This window comes from Lynx canadensis, chromosome A2 (assembly GCF_007474595.2).
Source record: "Lynx canadensis isolate LIC74 chromosome A2, mLynCan4.pri.v2, whole genome shotgun sequence".
Classification (NCBI taxonomy): Eukaryota; Metazoa; Chordata; class Mammalia; order Carnivora; family Felidae; genus Lynx; species Lynx canadensis.
The window spans coordinates 80,984,323-81,005,446 of NC_044304.2; the positions used below are offsets into that span (position 1 = coordinate 80,984,323).

General features: G+C 37.2%; 1 protein-coding gene across 1 annotated transcript in view; it reads left to right on the forward strand.

Annotated features, from left to right (window-relative positions):
- The window catches only part of FBXL13 (F-box and leucine rich repeat protein 13), a 212,635-nt gene that overhangs the window by 181,679 nt on the left and 9,832 nt on the right, over positions 1-21,124 (forward strand). Inside the window, exons 18-20 of the mRNA XM_030307806.1 lie at positions 1,137-1,220; positions 15,272-15,406; positions 20,858-21,021. Coding sequence (XP_030163666.1) covers positions 1,137-1,220; positions 15,272-15,406; positions 20,858-21,021 — 383 coding nt within the window. The remainder of the gene's footprint in view (positions 1-1,136; positions 1,221-15,271; positions 15,407-20,857; positions 21,022-21,124) is intronic.

A 21,124-nucleotide genomic window follows, 5' to 3' on the forward strand; every position in this document is an offset into this window, starting at 1 on the left:
GTCTGTCTCTTTGTCTCTCTTTCTCTCTCTCTCTCTTTTTTCCTTTGCTCATTTGTTTTGTTTCTTACATTGTACATGAGTGATATCATATAGTATTTATCTTTCTCTGAATTATTTCACTTAGCATAATACTCTACAGATCCATCAACGTTGTTGTAAATGGCAAGATTTCAATATTTTTATGGCTGAATAATATTCCATTCATATGGGTCACATGGTAACTTTATATATACACAATGGAATACTATATACATACATATACATATATATACATATATATATATATATCCATTCATCTATCAATGGACACTTGGGCTGCTTCCATTATTTGGCTATAGTAAATAATGCCACTATATACATAGGGGTGCATGTATTCCTTTTAATTAGCATTTTTGTATTCTTTGGGTAAATGCTCAGTAGTACATTTGCTGGATCATAGTAATTTTAATTTTAACTTTTGGAGGAACCTCCATGCTGTTTTCCACAGTGGCTACATCAGTTTGTATTCCCACAAACGTAAGAGGGTTCCTTTTTCTCCACATCCTCACCAACACTTATTTCTTATGTTTTTGATTTTAGTCATTTTGACAGGTGTGAGGTGATATCTCATTGTAATTTTGCTTTGCATTTCCTTGATGACGAGTTATGATGAGCATCTTTTCATGTCTGTTGTCCATCTGGGTATCTTCTTTGGAGAAATGTTTATTCATGTCTTCTGCTCATTTTTTAATTGGATTACTCATTTATTAAGTGTTAAGTTCTTTATATATTTTGGATACGAACCCTTTATCATATATATTATTTGCAAATATCTTCCCCCATTCAGTGAGTTGCCTTTTAGTATTGTTGATTATTTGCTGTGTAGAAGTTTTTTTTATTTTGATGTAGTTCCAATAGCTTATTTTTGCTTTTATTTCCCTTGCCTCAGGAGGATTCTATCATACTTTTTATAAAACATTAGAGACAACCTGAAATTTTTATTTAAAATGTTGCCTAATGAAAGTAATTTTACAAGTGTAAAGAAATATAAGACAGAAGCTAAACTATTTTGCATAAAAGGTTGTTATTTTACTAGACATATACTGTTTGTACTAAATTATAATCACAAAATGATCTTTATATTATTTATATTTTAGGGTTTGATGACACTTTCCAGACATAAAAAATTAAAGGAACTTTCTCTATCTGAGTGTTATAAAATCACCGATGTTGGAATTCAGGTAAGATAATTAAGGTCTTCTCTTAAACAATTATGGTTAAAATTTAAGCACAAACTGAACAAACTTTATAGGTCAGAGTAGAAAAAATAAGTGGATTATAAATATCCTGATTGAGACAAGGTAAACTGGACTTTAGACAGGTCTCCATAGCCTAAGGTGACTAAGGGAATTTATTTTCTCATTTTTCCTCTCTACTCTCTCTCTTCCCAGTGTTAGACTCATGGGATAAATAAGGACTAACAACTTACATATAGGACAAGGTTTTAACAAAAGGGGTTACAAAACATTTAGATGCCTGTAATCTACTAAGAGAAAAAGCCAAAAGGTTTTTCTAAGGTTAAACAATGATTTACCCTACTACAGTTCATTTAAAAGTTAAACGTACATTTACATAAAACTTTATCCACGAATACGATAAAGTCAGGCTCTTAAAAGGTCTTTGACAAGGTGACAGAACAAAGGTTATTAAAATAAAACAGTTAAATATTAACATTTATAATACTGGACTATCTATATATATATTTAAATATATGAAATTTATTGTCAAATTGGTTTCCATACAACACCCAATGCTCATCCCAAAAGATGCCCTCTTCAATACCCATCACCCACCCTCCCCTCCCTGGGCTATATTTTTTATATGGTGATCAATTACATTGGAAACCTAGCATGGTGATGACATGGACTCTTAACATACACCAATTACTAATTTTTAAAATATTCCATGGGATGAGAAAGTGCTGATCAAAATATGAGACTAGGGGCACCTGGGTGGCTCAGTCAGTTAAGCATCCAACTCTTGGTTTCAGCTCATGATGAGTGGTTCATGAGATGGAGCCCTGCATCTGACACTTTGCTGACAGTTCAGAGCCTGCTTGAGATGCTGTCTCCCTCTCTCTCTGCCCCTCCCCTGCTTGTGCTCTCTCTCTCAAAAATAAATAAGAAAACATTAAAACAAACAAACAAAAAATACGAGGCTAAGTATTAGGAAGCCAGAGCTTTTTGCCATTTCTCTTTGACTCTATGGGTTCCAGGCATTTTTATTTTCGGTCCTTGAAACCTGAAAATTACACTATTTTTAGACACTCTTAGACTTGAAATAAAAGCCTTCTTCCATATGCTAACTACATGATCATTCAGATGAGTGGAAAAAAATGTAATTTTTTAAAAAATTGGCATGTATTTTTTCAGTGATCTAGAAGAGAAAATAAAAAAAGGGAATACAGGAGCACGGAAATACAGAATTATTTAATTATTAGTTACATAAGATCAGCTATTCTATTCAAGTTCACAAAAACTTTTTTTTCTTTCTCCTGCTTTTGGTGTGTATATGTATGTTGTGGCTGTTAATCAGTTTTACCTTTCTAAGGTTCCCAGTATACTCATACTTCTGGGCATATGACAATCTTTCTCCTCTGTGCCTCCTCCAGCCCAAGTATTAAGTCCCCAAAGAGAGGAGACAAAGAAGGTGAGAAGAGAAAATGACACAGAAACCTATTTCACAACTCCTTATTTGGATTTACAAAAGAGAGGGGAAGGGAGTAAAATAAGGTGATTATATTGAGATATTTACATTATCCACAATTTATCAGGAATTTGCTTTCTTGTTACTTATAAAAGGTAACTATGGGAGATTCTCTTTTTAGCACAAGACATTGAAACTTACATTCAACATCATGATTTAATGACAAAAATGAGATAAACATTTTTACCCTGGTTAGGTTTTGCAAGAGGCATGAACATAATCAGAATAAAAAATTACCTCATTTTAGTGTTTAACTGGAAACCGCAGCACATGCAGATTAAGTGTCTGGAGTCTCAGATGTACTGACTTAGGATCTGGTTTTAATTACTTCTTCCAGCTTCAGTCTTTTGTCTGAGAACATTAGACATTTAGTGATCATGTTAGACTAAAGTTATTTGGTGCTCTTCAAAGGCACACGCATTTTGGAAAAGATGTTTGATGCAGTCATAACTGAGCATTTCTCAGGAAAACTTCTCCTTGAACATTTTATGAATTTAGTTAAATAACAAACTGTCAAGTTTGGCAAAATAATTGGTTTAATTGGGATGTTGCAATATAGAGAAAATGGAAGTTGTCTTGTTACTTGGATAGAACCAATGGAACAAATGTAATTATTTACTCTAGTTGCTTTTATTTTTCTCTAGTTGCTTTTTCTACTCCCTTTATCTCGTTTATATTTCTCATTCCCTGTTTTTGGAATGAAGTATGCTGTAAATGCATTTTTGTAATGGTCATATATACGACCATATGTAGGTCCTTTGCAGCTAGACAAAATTTTTTTATTATTTCCGTGTTTGTAAGTTGAGGTAGCTGTTTAAGAAAGGGCATTGGAGAGGAAAAAATCAAGGTTAGTTATGACTTACCACAAGGGCTTACACATGTATATGCAGGGAAAAGTGTGCGTACATATGTGCTTACATGTAGATATGTATGTAAATGTATACCTATGTATAGTATATGTGTGCAAATTAAATGTGTATACGTTTTAGCATATGTTAGATTGCATGTTTACATGCAACTATGTGTATATCTGCATGTCTGGTATATGTGTGTAAATTAAATATGTGTACACATTTTAGTGTATGTTAGATTACACACATACAGAGATGCTGTAAGATTATATATTTCTAGGCTAAGACCAGATAGTTAGTGATCAATATTCAAAGCAAATCATAAAAATTAGTCTGTTAAATAATTATCTTTTTGTTTATATTTTAATTTTAAAAATTAAATATCCATGTAAATTAAAAGGATCTTTTCTTACAAAAGTGTATAGACTAGCTCTCTGGTAGCAAAGGCAATGGATATAATATTGGCAACGTGGGCCTAGCTATCCAAAATCCTTATTTTTATCCTGATTCTGCCTCTTACATAGCTACATAATCTTATGCACACAATTCACTTAGCTCCACAACAATTCATTGCTCCCACAGTGGCTATAATTGTGAGGCAGACAGGAACTAGCACCCTAGAACAGGAGTCATCTTTTCGTATAACCTTTCTGTAACATTTTCCTGTAAGGGTCAGATAGTTTACATTTTAGGCTTTGTAGGCCATACAGTTTGTGGTCACAACTGCTCAACTTTGCTACTGTAGAGTAAAAAACAGCCATAGACAACACATAAATAAATGACAGTGACTGTGTTCCAATAAAACTTTATGGACAAACTTGAATTTTATATAATTTTCACAGGGCATGAGATGTTATTCTTCTTTTGATTTTTTTCAACCACTTAAAAATGTAAAGGCCATTCTCAGAGTGAAGGCCATATAAAAAACAGTGACAGACAAGATTTGTCCTGCAAGTAAAAATTTGGCAGTTTGCCAACATCTGCTCTAGAGTCAGACAGAAGTTTACAGTTTTAGTCTGTCAAGACGTGTGACTTTGGACAAGTTAGTTTCCTCCTCTGGGCCTTGGATTCTTCACTTGTAAAAATGGGTATAATAATAAAACAGTCTCCCTGTTGTGAGGATTAAATGATATAAAACATCTGAGTACTTAGCATGGTTTCTGACAGAATGCATGATGAATATTGCCTATTACTATGATTATTATTTTATTTAATGAAATAGAAACTAATATATACTAGTAAATAAAAAATAAACATATTTGGCCTAATAGTTTGATAATTTGTTTACCTTAGTTAACCAGAGTCAGAAAGCAGGTAATCGTGACAGCCAAACTACTCTAATGCTAAGGAGATAGTTTAGAATATGTTCTTGGAAGAAACAGCTTATTAGTTTTTACTTCTATGAATGAATCATGTATTTTTCAGAGGCACTTAAATATAAATGACTAAATAAATTTACATATGTAAAAGCATTTAAAAAATCTAGAACACTACATAAATACAATTGCTATTTTCTTGAAAATAGAATAAGAGAACAAACCAGTTAAAAAGAAATTGGATCGCTGTTTTTCACTGGGATTATGATATTAAACATATTTTTTCAATATGCATAAATTTTCTCTTGAGACTTCTTTGACCCATGTTTATTTAGAAATGTGTTGCTCAACTTCTGAATATTTTAGGATTTTCTAGCTGTCTGTGTGATTTCTAGTTTATTTACTTTTTTTAAAAAAAATATTTATTTACTTATTTATTTAGTGATTTCTAGTTTAATTCCATCTTACCCTGAGAGCATATTTTGTCTGATTTCTAATCTTTTTTGTTAAGGTGTTATTATGCAGGAACACTATTTGTGTGGTAGTTAGATGTGTTGTGGGAGGTCTCATTCTATATTCATATGATTAAGTCTTGGTCTTCAAATGGGCCTGTGTCCCAGGACAGTGATCTTTACAAGTGCTTCCAACCCCTCTCCCTGCCTCTGCTACACTGAGGTAAGACAATAAGGTGAGAGGGGCTGGATTTGGGTATTTCCCTGACCCTTTGCTGGATTGGCTCTCATAAAACCCGTGTTGGGTAGGTTCTGGTAAAACAGTATCCCTTGAGGTCAAGCTTTTGTTAACGAGAACAGATGCTCTGGAGGTATCTTACAATGATTACTTTCCCTCTCCCCATGTAGGAAGCATGAGGGCATTTTTCTCTGATCTTCATCCTGAGAACTTGGTGGGTCTCCTGGATAAGTTCATGAAAGCATGGGGGCTCAGCTAAGGCTGGGCCCTAGAAACTTTTCTCTCAAACTAATCTACTCTCAGTTTCTGGCAGTTAGTCAATAGCCCTTTAAATGTTCCAGCTGATACTGGCTTCAGCCACCGGCTTCTGCTCCTAGTAAGCCCTGATTCTCTGTATTCACCTGTCTTTCCAGTTTTCAGAGTGTGGTTTGCTTTGTGACCGCAATTATCTGACAGATCTAAGAAGAGTTGTTGATTTTCAGTTCACTCACCTTTTTTCTTCTTTTGAGGATAGAAGTGATAAGTTCCAAACTCTCAGGACAGACTGGAAACTGGAAGTCTGGAACATTGCTTCTGGATTCATGGATGCTGGCTGAATCAATAACAACCAAAAGGGATGATAAATGTAAATTAGGCCTGAATCAGACCTTTAGAGTCCAGGAATGAAGTCAGGAACTGGAGGGCTCAGGAGCCAAGAGCAGAAAGCTATTGGCGAGCTGGGCAGGTAGTCAGCCATCGGTGCTGAGCACTGCCCTTGGCGTTGGGAGCTTGCTCTCTTTGAACTCCCTGCAGTGTGCAGCCTGGTGAGCTAGCTGTGCTCATACAGACAGAGCCTACGGCTGCCCCGAAGTTCAGGTACTTTGGTCGTGTCCATTCATAAAGATTCTTATGTTTCCTTAGTACAATCCCAGGATTTGCAATCACTGAGTTGGCAAAAACTGAAATGATTAAGTTCAACGTAGATGAGTAACTCCATGCCTTCATGGAAGAAAATATTCAAATTGTCTCATTCAGATTCATTTTGTGAAAATCTTGCTCAGTGATTGAACTAAGAACATGTGAACTGGATTTTCTATGCAGTGGACACTGAGGTAATCTGTCAGTTTTTTGAAAACAAAAATCATTCTAAAAATTTTTTTAATAAGTCAAGGCCTAGTCAAATAGGTAGGCTTATAAAAAGAAAAATCCAATACCATGTGCTGATTGTTGGCTAATGTTAATTTAGCATGTACTGTATGCAAGGCATGTTCTAAGTATTTCCTGTGTATTAATTAAGTACCTTATGAAGTAGGTAATACTTTTAATTCGATTTTATAGGTAAGGAAATCGAGGTTCAAAGAGGTTAAGAATTTTGCCCAAAGTCATGAAACAAATAAACACATGAGCTAGGGTATAATGTCTAATTCCAAAGTGATAATTCTAGCTATTATAATGTAATAAAGAAATCTCCAGAAGGATTCAGTTGTGGTACTTAATTCAGCGTGGGAATGCCAGGGAAAGCTTACCCACTGGAAGATCACTTTAAGAAGAAATGTGGAATTTAGACAAAGGGTAGAGGGGAGAGAGGACAGCTCTCAAGATTTATAGAAAGAATATAAGGTAAGAGGATTTTATTATAATCCAGGAGAGAGAGAGTGGCAGGCCTACAAGGACAGTAACAGTGAGACTAGAGAGAAGGGAATGGATTGGAGAACATTTAAGTAGTAAAATCCATGGAACTGTTGAGTTTCAGTAGGCTTGGAAGTGAAGACATGGTTACGGATGACATCCGTCCATCTGACTTGGCTGCCTGGGAGATTTATGGTACCCTCATTATCAAGCTCTTTCCCATAGCTAAGTCATGTAGCCAGTGCTATGAACTACCAAGTCCTATTCAGTATTTTGACGTTTAGTTTTGCACTTTCTCTTCTTTGTGAGTGATTCTGTCTGTGCTTCCTCTCTAAGCTCTCTTTACCCTTATACTCTTAGGACAGAGTCCCCTCTCCCACTCTCTCAATCCATAGGCTTGTAGTGGCTGCAGGCAGGCTAAGGGAGCTCCGTGGGAATATGTTTTTACTCTACTTACAGGTAATTAGAAGGTTGTCTTCTAATAGGGAGAATATGGGTACTGTGTAGTTTTGTTTCTTCCCTCTATAGATTTTATGGTTTGGGAAGGAGGAGAAGATTCAGACTTAGATAAGTATCACTGTTCTTCAAACCCAAACATGGTCTCCTCTTACCTTTTATTATGTGTATATATATATACATATCTCAAAAGACTCTCTAATAGAGATGGATATCTGTGTTTTAAAGCCCTGCAGCCAGAATGTAGCGGGTGTATTTATAACTACATAAGAAAAATAAGAGGCATGTGGTAGTGGTTCAGCCTTATCTACTCTCTAGTGTCTTTTCTGCCTGATTTGTTGCATATATCCTTCTCAAGCAGTTTACTGACATCTCCCAAATGGCACCACTGATGAATTTTAAAAACCTAGTTGTAGCCTAGGATAATGTCATATTCTCTGATGATCGCAAAAATATTTGACAACTTTTGTTTATGGGGTATAAGCAGTGGTAGAGATGCTAGAACATCCACTTCTCTCACTGTTCTCTTACAGTCTTTCTTTTTTGAGACCCTTAATCTTGACCTAAGTGCTTGGACACTTGAGATTACGAGTTCCTTTTGTCTTTTAACCTTTAACATCTTTTATCCATTCTCTTGTTACAAACTTTTGATTTTATTTTTTATTTGACCTTTACTTTGTAACTGATTTATCTTGATTTGTAAATAGAGATGTAGAGAAGAGGGATCAAGGAATAAGGACTGGGAAGGGTGGCTGCATGGGTGAATCAAGAGCTACTCTATGGCTGGGAGAGCAGGAGACTAAGATCCATTACTATTCAATTGGTTTTCAGCCCAATCCAGGACTGTTCAGCAAGTCAAGGGGTTCTGTAGATGTGAGGCTGCTCCAGGCTGAGTCCAAGTGGGGACTGAGGGTTCAGGGTTCTCTGTCCTGTATCCTGCATTACCTGTGCTAGAGAACTGAAACTCTTATAACTGAGGAGCATACATGGATACGCAAGTCAAAAAGGCCTAGGAGTACCTGCAACATTCAGCAACATTTCTGAGTCCTCCTCTCCAAGAATGGCCCATTGACAGTCTCTTTTGGACATTTCTCTATAAATTGTAAGAAGAACTGGGTTCATGTCTTGACCTAACATCCACGTCGGGTTCATTCTTACCTAGGAGCAAGTGGATTATGCTCCAGAGACTCTTTTCTGATCTCAAACTCTTACTTTGAATCACTAAACTTTCTGACTAGTTATAAAATGTTGCTCATGCAAGATTTTCATCAATCATTCTCATCAGTTGAAAGACTCCACCCCCTTGGTGGTTTAGAGGTTTTAGTGGCCTTTGACATGTACTGACTTATAATGCCAAAGATGGATTAGATGTGTTGGTTCCACATAGCAACAATTTTTTAAAAAACCAACATTGATTTCTATTTGGTTTCTAAGATTAAATCATTCAAAAACTGTCAAAGTATGAGATTTCAATAACTCCACCTCTTCTCCAGGGATATAGTTATGTTTATGGGTTGTGAGGGAAGCAACAAACAGAGGATCCTTTTCCAAAATGGCTTTACTCTTTGGCCTTTGATACAGTGGAAGCTCTGAAATCTTCTGTGTGGGGAGATAGGACATTCAGACATCTGGACACTGTTTCTTGGCCATACTACTCATTAAAATTCTTTGCCTCCTCCAATATTCCAGGTTACTATTAGGAAATAAGTGACTAAACTCTCTGTGATGAAGATCCCAGAAGGTCCTAGGTGTAGAATCATTTTACAGGGTTTGGGGAGAGGAAACTATGGAATTCCTGTGGTAGAATTAAGAGGAAGGTATCTGCTACCTTGTGGAAAAAGCAACTCCAACAAAACCTAGAGCAACTAAGATCTTTGTTACAGAAATCTGTGCTTCATAGATATCCATACCAAGAACTGTCTCCTAGAATCTATAATAGAACAACATAACCAACACACCTAAGACACTTGGAATTAACAGAGAGTCACAAGGTCCCAGAAGACACTTAGGCATTATTCTCTCTACCTAAGGCTGTGAGCAAAAGAAATAAGCTCAGTATTCTCTGTTGTTCCTCAACCTAGTGTGTTCCCAATTGTGGAGGCAATTCAATAGAATTAGAAATTTGCAAGACTTCAAAGGATGTGGGATTTGACAGCTTGTTGTTTTCCCACAGTCTGTAAGGTTCCAAGGGATACTGGAGTCATGGGTACCATGTTTCTTTGGCTGATAAATAGCCGAAACTGAGAATACCCAACACCAATCCTGGCTTCTTGCCCTCTCCCACTGGGGAGAACTATTTTTGGACAAGTGAAGCAGATAGACTTGCTAAATGAAAGCACACATCTGTTATTTTCATGTTGAGCATCCACAGAGAAGAACTATAAGAGAATATGTCAAAAGGAAGATAATCCTTTGGAGGACTCTCCCAACATGTAAGCTGTCCCTGGAACATGAGTTTATCCTGTGTAAGATGAAACTTGCCAAAAGTTAAATAAGAACTGTCAGATTGTATGAAGGTTAAAAAAAAAGGGGGGGGGGCACAAAAAATAAACATCAAAATTCCACTTTCCCACAAGAGTATGAGTTTATGCTTCTTTTGCTTCTTAAATATAAGTGGCCAATCTGTGTTTGATCTTTCTGTCATGTAGCGTGCCTAGGCCTTGCTTACTAAGCCTCACCTGACATGAACTGAGTACCTGTGGCATATCTCACACAAGCTATGATTTTTCCATATTTTGACTTCTAATTGTCCTCTCTCTTAGCTTCCAGTTAAATTTAGCACATGACATTTCCTCATCTGAAAGCCTTCAACATATGGAAGATAGTGAGGATGTGCTCTCAGGGGTCTTAAACGGCAGACGATATTGTTCTAAGACCTCTCTGGTTCCACTGCTGAGAGGCAAAAACCAAGATTTGTAAAGGGTGCTATGTCTGTCAAGTACTTTTGGAGTACATTATCTTCCAATAAGCCTGTGAGATAGGTTAATGGTTGTTTCCATTTGCTTATAGATGAGACAACTTGAGGTTAAGTAACTTTCTGAAGATCACAAACCCAACTTCAGGCCCCTTAAGTTTTCTGCTGAACCAGTAACCTCCCTTGATTACATCATCTCTTAGTTCATTACCCCCCCCCCCCCAAATGGGAGATCAAAGCAGCACCGATGGCTCATGAACTCATTATTTCCTAGAGATCTTTAAATGGAAGAGGTCACAGGAGGACAGTATGACTTAGCCCTCGGAGTGAAAGTTCTGAGTTGCCATTTTCTTGGGAAAGAATGAGAAAGAGAACAAGTGGAGTGGCTGGCTGTGTAAACAGAAACCTATCAATTCTTTCAGGCTGATTAGTATAGCTTAGATAATTTCCCTGCCCTTCTTATCCCAAAGAAACCCCTGGGGAAGTGCCAGGTAACTGGGCCACTGGGCACCCATTTAATTTTACTTATCTTAGAAAAATGGAAAAAGTGTAGGTTATCTTACAGTCCACAAGAGAAATGCCTGATTGACCTTTGAGTAGCCCAATCCAGGCTTATTTTTATTTTGGAGATAGAGTCTAAAACCTGAAACTGTTCTGGAAATTTCTCCCCACAAATTCTAACTCAAGGGTATTTTTTTTGTTACGCTTTTCGAGGTCTTCTTTCTGATATACGTTCTCTTTGAGTGCTTACCCTTTCTGTTGTTTAATTTCCCCACATTTGATCTCTTTTTATGACTACTATTTACCGACTGCTTACTATGTGCCAGCTACTGTTCAGTTGCTGTATTCATATTAACTCACTTAATTCTCCCTACAAATCCATGAAGTAGGTGTCATATTAAGGTACCATGTTATTCTCCTGTTGCAGATGAGATCATTGAGGAATTGAGAGGTAGGGTAATTTATCCAGAGACACAAACTTCTAAGTGGCAGGATATGAACTTAGGCTGGTGGACCCCAGACTCTGTGCTCTTAGCCACCTTCAGAACTGCAGTTATTAAACAGGGTGTGAGGAAGGACTGGACTTAGTGTCCTAAGAGCAATCTATGGGAGCTCATTTTCCTTACTCCTGTGCTAAGCAGCATTTTCCATTCCCTTCGGACACTCTCTCATCTTGAACCTCTTTTGCATGCTAGATGTTGGGGCCGCAAGAGTTAAATTAGACATGGATTCTGCTCTCAAGAAGCTGCAGTCAATGCAGGAGATAAATTATGTAAATAGCTATAATACAAGTAGAAAGTGAGAAAGACAAATAAGTTAAAAGCTATAGGGATTTGGAAGAGGCATTTCTTCCAGAGGAAGGAACTGGGGAAAAGTTTGTGGAGTTAGCCACATTTGAGCTGGCTTGAACTACAGCTTATCTCCCAAATCACCATATAATTAGGTAACAAATTGCATCATGAAAGCATCTTCAGAAACGCCTGTTTTGGGTTTTGGCCAGAATCCCCTCCATATTTACTAAGCATACTAAGAAGTATGCTGAGCCTTGCTCAGCCTGGTTTCCCTGGCAGGGAGAGTGGGAATACAGGAGAGGCATTTTGCTAGCAGTGAGGCGTTGGGCTCTGTAGAATTTAGTTCTGGTGGCAATGCCCAGATTTCCCAGCTCAGTGTGCCCTGGCCACATCTACATCCATCTGCTCTAATGCCTAGTGAAATCAAGTCTATGTTTGGTAGGATATAGGAGGCCCAACAAACTGAAGTTTTGAATTCAGTTTATAACTTAAAATTGTAGACGTTGTACTTTAGCCGTTGAAGCAGCCAAAAATAGTCTTCATTACAGAAAATGGTTTTTGACATTACAAGATTTTCCCAAGATTTTTAATTGGGAAAAAGAAAAAATGAAGCAAATAGTCCAAAAATAGGTATGCACCACGAGGGGGAGCTTTTTTGGGACCGACAGCTGCCACCTGTTGAGGTGGCTTAAGTCAGGATTTTGGCAGAAGCACATTATTGTGACAATCAATAAATGTTAGTGGAACTTAGTCTCCTCTACATACCCAGTTTAGGAATGTAGTCAGTAAGCCTTCCCACATTATGACTCAGCTGCGAAGATAGACAGAAGAAATGATTTAAAGACATTTGGAAGTTTTCTTCAAGATTGTTAACCCACAGCAAAACTGGTTTATATGTGGGATGGGAGCCAAACTTGATAACTTTTGTATTTTCTCCCCATTTTCACTGTAAAATATTTCATCTTAGAAGAAGCTTAGTCTGACATTTTCTAAGAAAAGAAAATCAACAGCATTGATAAATATATATGAATCTGTATCACTGGAGCCAGAAAAGCATAAAATAATCTTATCGGTAGGGGAGAAATGGAATTTCATGAGTGGCTATGTTGAAACATGCCTGCAGACTTAACTTACTTATGACTTATATGTGTCTTAAGGAAAATGTGAATTACAAAGAGAGGAGAGGGTCTGACTGACTTCTCAGATCTGCACTGACTTATGCCAAGCATAAAGCCTGAGACCAGTCTTTATGCCTCAGATTTTCCATGGATGAAAATGCTACCATGAGTGTATCATAGACCTTCTAATATGTTTTTATGTTATTCTTTAATTTTAAAACCTCTGAGAAAGTTCAACTTCAAAGACTATTAGAGGTTTGTTTTTTTTTTAAGACTTAAAGCAGAACTGATTCAAGCAGTGCAAGACATTGACAGATGTTACTGAAAGGGTTTTCAGACACTAAGTGCCTTGAATCTCCCTTCAAATTTTGTTTCATCTTTTAATAAATTATTCTTAGTTTAAATATTCCTTCCCGCCTTGAATTTTCTATGGTTCCCTGAACTCTGTCCATTTTCTAAGTAGAAAACAATGTTACCCTACTCCTTGTGACATAAGAATTCCTGTATCATTAAAACAGAATTCTTTATATTCTCGAAGATACTTATAAAGGATGGATCAACCAACTAGTATTTATTGAGAACCTACTGCATCCTAAATATGATGCTTGTGAAAGAGGGTATAAAAAGCTAGCAGAATTCCACACAATACCTCTGAGAGACATACTGCATTCTCATTGAAAAAGCTGTTGAATCTCCAAGCTGAGATTTAAGACCAATCATTCCAGTCCTTCAAAGTCAGATTCCCCTTGCACCACCACTGGGCATTCTCTCTATGCTTGATTATCTCCAATGACAGGGACCTCACTATCTCATGACAAGCTGCCCCTTCCAATTTTTGTCATCACTTAGTTGCTAAAGAAGACTGATCTCCATACAAAGTTAGCCACAATACAGGAGTAAATCAAATACTGTAACTGCTGAATCAATTGAAGAAGACAAATTCTGCATGAGGTCAGAGGAAAAAGGAACCACTGTTGGCTATTCTAGTCAGGAAAAGATCATGATTGAGGGTTAAATCACCAATATCTTTTAGTACTATTTTTTACTTCTTATGCTAAACTGCCTCTCATGGAAATTTTGCCTCTTTTATAACTTGTAAAGAAAATAGTGGGCTGACTAGTTCTTTCCAGTCTTCCTTAGGGCTAAAATGATGGGAAACTGGCATAGTCAAGTGGGAGGGAGGCCCACTGGTTGTCTTACCTCTGGAGTCATCCTGATGGCATCAAGTGATCCAACAGCCCAGGTCCTTCCCTCAGTTCTGAAAGGAAAATGACATGTAGTCCAATGGACATCCATTTTTACATACAAATAAGCAACGCCTTATTAGTAAGCCACTAGTTACTAAAATCTAATATTAATGGTAAACTATCATTTACTGAAGTCTCTAATTTAGTACTTTAAGAATTTGAGCTGTTTTCCAATAAGGAAAAACCTCTAAAGTGACTAAGCACATGTTGATAATTTCTAATTTTTATAATTTGGGGGAGGGACTTTTGTTAAGTACAATATCTGGAATTGATATATCTGGAATTGGTCATGGTTTCTAATTCCTATTCATCTTAGTATATTTTTACAACTGCAATTTTACTTTTGTGGATCATTTTGTTTTTGTATAACTGCTTGGTTGTAAACTTTTTCCTCATGGATTCTTCTTATCACTCAGTTCTTGTCTTTATTTAACAAAAGTGAGAATGAAAATTAATAACTACTAAGGTAAAGGGAAGAATTTCCAATGATTTCCAGGATTTTTCTAGCCCTAGAAATTTCAGATGAACATTTTGGTATCTCAGAACAATGCTAGAGGGTGGATATTATTTTCCCTGATTTAAAAAAGAAGAAACTAAGGCTCAGAAAGATGGAGTTGCTAAGGTCTGCCTGATTCCAAAGACCGTGGTCTTCCCACTACATTACCCCACAGTGTCTGCCATCTAATTCTCCCTTCTAGATTCTTTTCCTCCACTCATTTGGCTGAATATAACTTTAATAATTACTAACCATATGGGTAAAATCTCAGCGCTAATGTCAGGAATACCAAATTCCGCTAACAGGAATTTGTATACTACTAAGCTGTTAGGCTGGTGTGTGAATATCTTTTGTTTAAAAAAAAAAGGATGTAATAGCTTTTTCTTCTTTTTTTTTTTTTCAACAAGATGTAACACATCTATACTTCAGGGACTGACATGCATACTAAGCAAGCTGCTGTGGGTAAGATGGCTCTAGATGAATAAAGACTAAGAGAAAAAAAAGAAAAAAAAATCTTTGACTTTGAAATTTCTTGCAGGCGTTCTGCAAAGGCTCACTGATCTTAGAACACTTGGATGTCTCTTATTGCTCCCAGCTGTCAAATGAGATTATTAAAGCACTGGCCATTTATTGCGTTTCCCTCACATCTCTCAGCATTGCTGGCTGTCCAAAGGTAAGTGCAGGAGTCAGAGCTCAGATGTGTCCAGTTGAAACACAGACAAGGAACCCAGGCAGGGTAGCAGTCAGGGGTCAGTGTCATCATAGAATTTGTTTTCTTTGCTATGCCTGAGGTATTCATTACATTTTTTTTTTCTCTTTCCTCAACTGGGAATGGCTTTATGACTTCATTTGTGTTAAAGTAGAATTTTCAAAAAGTTAAAAACAATTCCCATTCAAATATAAAAACGTGTCAAGATTTATGAATTCATTAATGAGAGGACCAGCAAAATGGTAAAACCAGTTCATACAGCATTTGATCAACCTGGATATTTATAGGAACTGAAGAAAAAGAATGTTGGAATATGATTTTTAGGTTAGATCCAAAGTTGGTTAATGTCCTATAAGGTAATAAATCCATAACCTTGGATTTATAGTTTCTACCAGAAAGAAATAATTTTCATCTCCCCTGGGCAAAAATATAACAAGTTATAACATGTAACTTCATCGACTTTAGGCCCTAACCAGTACTAATTAATATGCCAAACAAAGACATAATTCCTTATAGAATTCCTCTGGTGAGCCTGTTAAAGATGTTCCAGTATGACACTGAAAATACATGTAATCATCTTCATTCTTATTTCTAGTGTTTGATAATTTTTTTGACATCTGTTTATAAAAGAAATATGCACTTATTGTAAAATCTCTGGACTACATATAAAAACAAAAAGGAGAAACTAAAAATCTGTTGTCATACCACCATCCAGACACAACCAGTGTTGGCATTTTATACTTATCTTCTAGAACTGTTTCTATGTACACAGAGATTAGAAATAGTTATAGAAGGTTTGTTTTTGTCTTTTTTTTTTTTTTTTTAAGAATAGAATCATACTTTCCAAAAGACATTGTAGCCTACTTTCTTTTTCTTTATACACTATGGACATATTTCCATGTCAAAAAATAGAGATCTCTGATTCTGGATTAATACGGTAGATTGAATATACACATATAATTTTGTTCCCTCTTAAAACCTTATAGACCTACAGAAGAACAGTTGGTAGGGAAAACAGAAGAGACAAGATCAAGAAGGTTTTGGAAGCTTGAAACCAGATTGACCAATAGAATTTAGCAGACAGAGGCAGTTTTGAATCCTAAGCCAGCAACAGAGAAAACTGTGGGGGAAAAGATTGATTTATACCATGATCTTCAAACTTGGTGGCACTGTTTACCTTTGGAACTGGGTGGAGAGGGTGGCTAAAATAAGGAAGACTGGGTTAAGAGTTCTTGAGAAGTAGACAGATCCTAGATCTCCTCCTCTACCTCACACCTCTGGGCAACTACCCTTCTCTACCTTCACCAAAAGACTGGATACTTATTTCCTAAATTTCCCGGATTTCTCAACCCTGGCATTATTGATATTTTGGATGAGATAATACTTTTGTAGTGGGGGGTTATTCTGTACATGACCCTGTAGAATGTTTAACAGCATTCTTTTTTTTAATATGAAATTTATTGTCAAATTGGTTTCCATCCAACACCCAGTGCTTGTCCCAAAAGGTGCCCCTCCTCAGTACCCATCACCCAGCCTCCCCTCCCTCCCATCCCCCATCAACCCTCAGTTTGTTCTCAGTTTTTAAGAGTCTCTTATGTTTTGGCTCTCTCGACAGCATTCTTATTCTCTACCCACTATATGCCAGTAGCACCAGGTCCCCCCCACCCCCTTATTGTGACAATAAAAAATGTCTCCAGATAATGCCAAATGTCCTCTGGGGGGCAAAATTGCTCTATTATTTGTTCTACCGATAGTAAAATAGTGGCTTGCTGGGCTGGAAGATATCATGCAAATTCAGAGTTTGAGTACAACAGTGAAAACAGGAATTCAGTGACTGAATGCCAAATGCAGAGACACTCAACAGCTATTCCAACATAGCATCCAGAATGTGGCTGCCAGACCTTTCCCTCCAGGCAGGAGACTGAAAGCCTGTTCTCTGGAGACTCTGACTAGCACAAGATGAAAGACAGAAAAATATTGACATTTGGAGGTTTACCAACTAATAATCCATAGAACCATTGAAGCTTTAGGTAGAGAAGGCCCACATCATACACTTAACCCTTCCAATCAGTGTGTAGCCCTTCTGCTATTAATAAATAGCAGACAGCCAAGGATTATCAGACATAACAGAAAAGCCTCTAAAGTGGAAGATAAAGACCAAAACAAATTACTAGGAAAAACTTGGGGGAAACAAAATATGCAGAGGGAAGAAAACTAAAAAGTCTTTTTAAAAAATCCTCAGAAACTATATGACCATTAACAACCTGTTGTCTTCTGTTGTGCACACTGATGGGCTTCTTTTTAGTAAAGCACCACCCGAAATCTCAAGATATCCTGCATTCTAGCTCGTCTAAAAAGTCAGCTTCTATGTGGTTAGTGGATTAACTGAAGGATGCTAGAAACTCCTAATTCCTCCATAGTTAACTGTGCTGTAGTAAGGAGGAGAAGGCAGTGGGGGGAAAGATGTGGTAAATCATGACAAAATTAATCTAGAAAGTTCACAACAAAATTCTTGTTTAATAATGTACTTGTTTAGAACTAGAGAAACCAAATGCCTTATTGGTCAGCATCATCTGGCTCTAGAAGTAGGTCAAGGAACTAAGCATACTTAGCCACACTGACCATGGACCCTCTGCAGCGTTCTTGTTTTCATTGCACACAGACACGTGGACACATGGGCAACACATGGCTCACTGTGAACTGCCCTGGCCACAAAGCAGATGCAGATGGGGGCTGGGCCTCTTAGTGGCTCTATTAATTAGAGGGGAAAGTAGGAGAATAAGAGAAGTAAAGACTCTGGTGAGAATAGGAATTGGGCAGAGGATTTTTTTGTTTGTTTTGTTTTTGCTTTTTGGTAAGGAGAAGCTGAGGGAATTTCTTCTATACACTGTGCAGTGGATACTGTCTTGCAGCCTAGAAACTAAGGAGGATGTTACACAAATAAGATATTATAAAACAAATCATCCTATATCAAAGATCTAGTGTGAAAAAAAGGAAAGGGAGTAAATTATTCTAGAACCTCAATGTAAGAGAGAAGAAGGGTTTAGCTTTACTACCACTGTGAGTCAAATAAGTTTCTTCATTCAGAAGATGTGGTGACCATAATTTGGGCCAATAGGAATACTCCTCATTGAGAAATCATAAAGCTATGGTTCAGTCTAATATATTCTACCTACATTGGTTTTTTAAATTAAATTCAATTAATTTTTAAATTCCAGTATAGTTGACATACAGTGTTATATTTCCACCTACATTGCTTTTGATGAGCTATAAAACACATTAGTGTCTGGCTCATCATCCTAGACTAGGGTTTTCAAAAGCCCATGGGTCTGGGGGAGGGGAAGGAAAAAAAAAAGAGGTTAGAGTGGGAGAGAGCCAAAGCATAAGAGACTGTTAAAAACTGAGAACAAACTGAGGGTTGATGGGGGGTGGGAGGGAGGGGAGGGTGGGTGATGGGTATTGAGGAGGGCACCTTTTGGGATGAGCACTGGGTGTTGTATGGAAACCAATTTGTCAATAAATTTCATAAAAAAAAAAAAAACAACAAAAAAAACAAAAAAAAACAAAAAAAAAAAAAACAAAAAAAAAACAAAAAAAAAAAGCCCATGGGTCAATCTTGCATGGTCACGTATCCATCTCCTGGAAGGCCAGCTTTTTCTTGCAACCAGCCAACCTCCAAGGTTGGTAAGTAGTACTGTGACCCCACCCTTCCCAGTGCTAAAATGGGAATAATAGAATCTCTGCTCAGTAGGACTGAGATCAGGACTGGGAGCTAAGAATTTACCCAGTCACCTCCACCTCTAGTTCCCAGCCCTATAAGTCCCAACAACATCTGTTCAGTCATTAAACATCTTGAGCTTCTGATCTACAAGAAATGTCAGGCTCCTTTTTCACTCCTTCAGAATCAATAAAACGTAGTGCTCTGAGCTCTACCTGTCCTGGACTTTTCTATCACCTCATTGTCTTGCCTATAATTCTGAGGGCTTTTTTTCCCCCCAATGACATCAGATCCTCAGAGACCAAGATAGTATGGCAGGAATGTATGGAGGTATTTTTGTGAGAATCAGGCACAATGTTAAACCTTGGTCCTGAACGTGTTCTGAAAACAGGTCATGCTTAGACAATGACAACATCTATTTTCCAAACTTGGAAAGTGTACATTTCAAACTGAAGAGTTTTCTACATAATTTCCTCAACTTTATATTAAGAACAAGAGCCAAGCCTCATGGCATGTGTTTTAGAATGTTCAAACATTTAAAATAAGAAATTAAATCCAGTTGGAAAAAAAATTCCTTTGAGGAAAGTAATCTCACTGATTTCACAGCAAGTCTTAGTACAGCTATGAATTCAAAAGCTAGACCTTGAGTAAATAAAATAATCTAAGAATGAGAGTTGAATTATCTCTGTATAACATCTGGGCAAACTCTCAAGATATTGGAACCCTCAGCAGAATTTCTCAGAGTCAGATTCATGCAGTGTCTGTGGCTTCTGCTCTTTCTTCCCCTGCCTACAAACATCTGTTTCATCTACTTGTCCTCTTCCAGAACCATTTTACTCTACACACAAACCATCAGAGATGTCCAGATCCCTTCTCATGGCAATTTGACCTTGTCTGTGGTTTAACTTCAGGGAATATATATATTTTATAGCTTTGCAACATGTTATATTATTAAACTTAGTTTTCTAAATTGATGATGCCTTAGAGTGGATTTCAAGTTTAAAGCCAAATTTCCATTACTGCGGCATTTCATAAATTGTTCATATTGGTGTGATGGGTATTACTAAGGAAATTTTGATGAAGTTACCCATCCAAAATAGAGAACTCTAATATGAAAGTTATAACAGCAAGATCACAAAGTCTATTGCTGCTACCTGAAACATAATTTCAGTGTTCTGGAAATAGTTAAATCACTAACGTGCGTTATAGGCCCATCATGTGACAAGCTGGGAAGGGTTGTGATTCTGTTTGTTATGGACTCAATTTTTGTCTCCCTCCCTCCTGCCCCCCCACATTCATATGCTGAAACCCTCATTCTCAGTGTGACAGCATTAGGAAGTAAGGCTTTGGGGAACTAATTAGGCTTAGACTGAGGTCATGAGTGTGGAGCCACCATGATGCAACTACTGTCTTTATAAGAATGGGAAGAAATTAGAGCTGTCTCTCTGCCTTGTGAAGATACAGCATGAAAGTAACCATCTGCAAACCAGGAAGAGGGTCCTCACCAGACCCTCAGTCTGTGGGCAATCTCATCTTAGACTTCTCAGACTCCATAACCGTGAGAAACAAATGTCTGTTGTTTAAATTACCCAGTCTGTGGTATTTTGTTACAGCAGCCCAAACTGACTAGTTCACTGTTCTTCCCTGGGATGGAGTTCATGGGAATAATCAGTACTTCACTTTGGCTGTGTGTTCAGATTACTGACTCAGCGATGGAGATGTTATCGGCAAAATGCCATTACCTGCACATTTTGGATATTTCTGGTTGTGTCCTGCTTACTGACCAAATGCTCGAGGACCTTCAGATAGGCTGCAAACAACTCCGGATTCTTAAGATGCAATACTGCAGACTTATTTCCATGTAAGTATGAACCTGAAACATGAAAAGCTTTGAGAACTACTTTCTGAGAAAACAGAATACATGACTATGGCATTCGTAACACATAGTGGCTCTCAGAGTTACA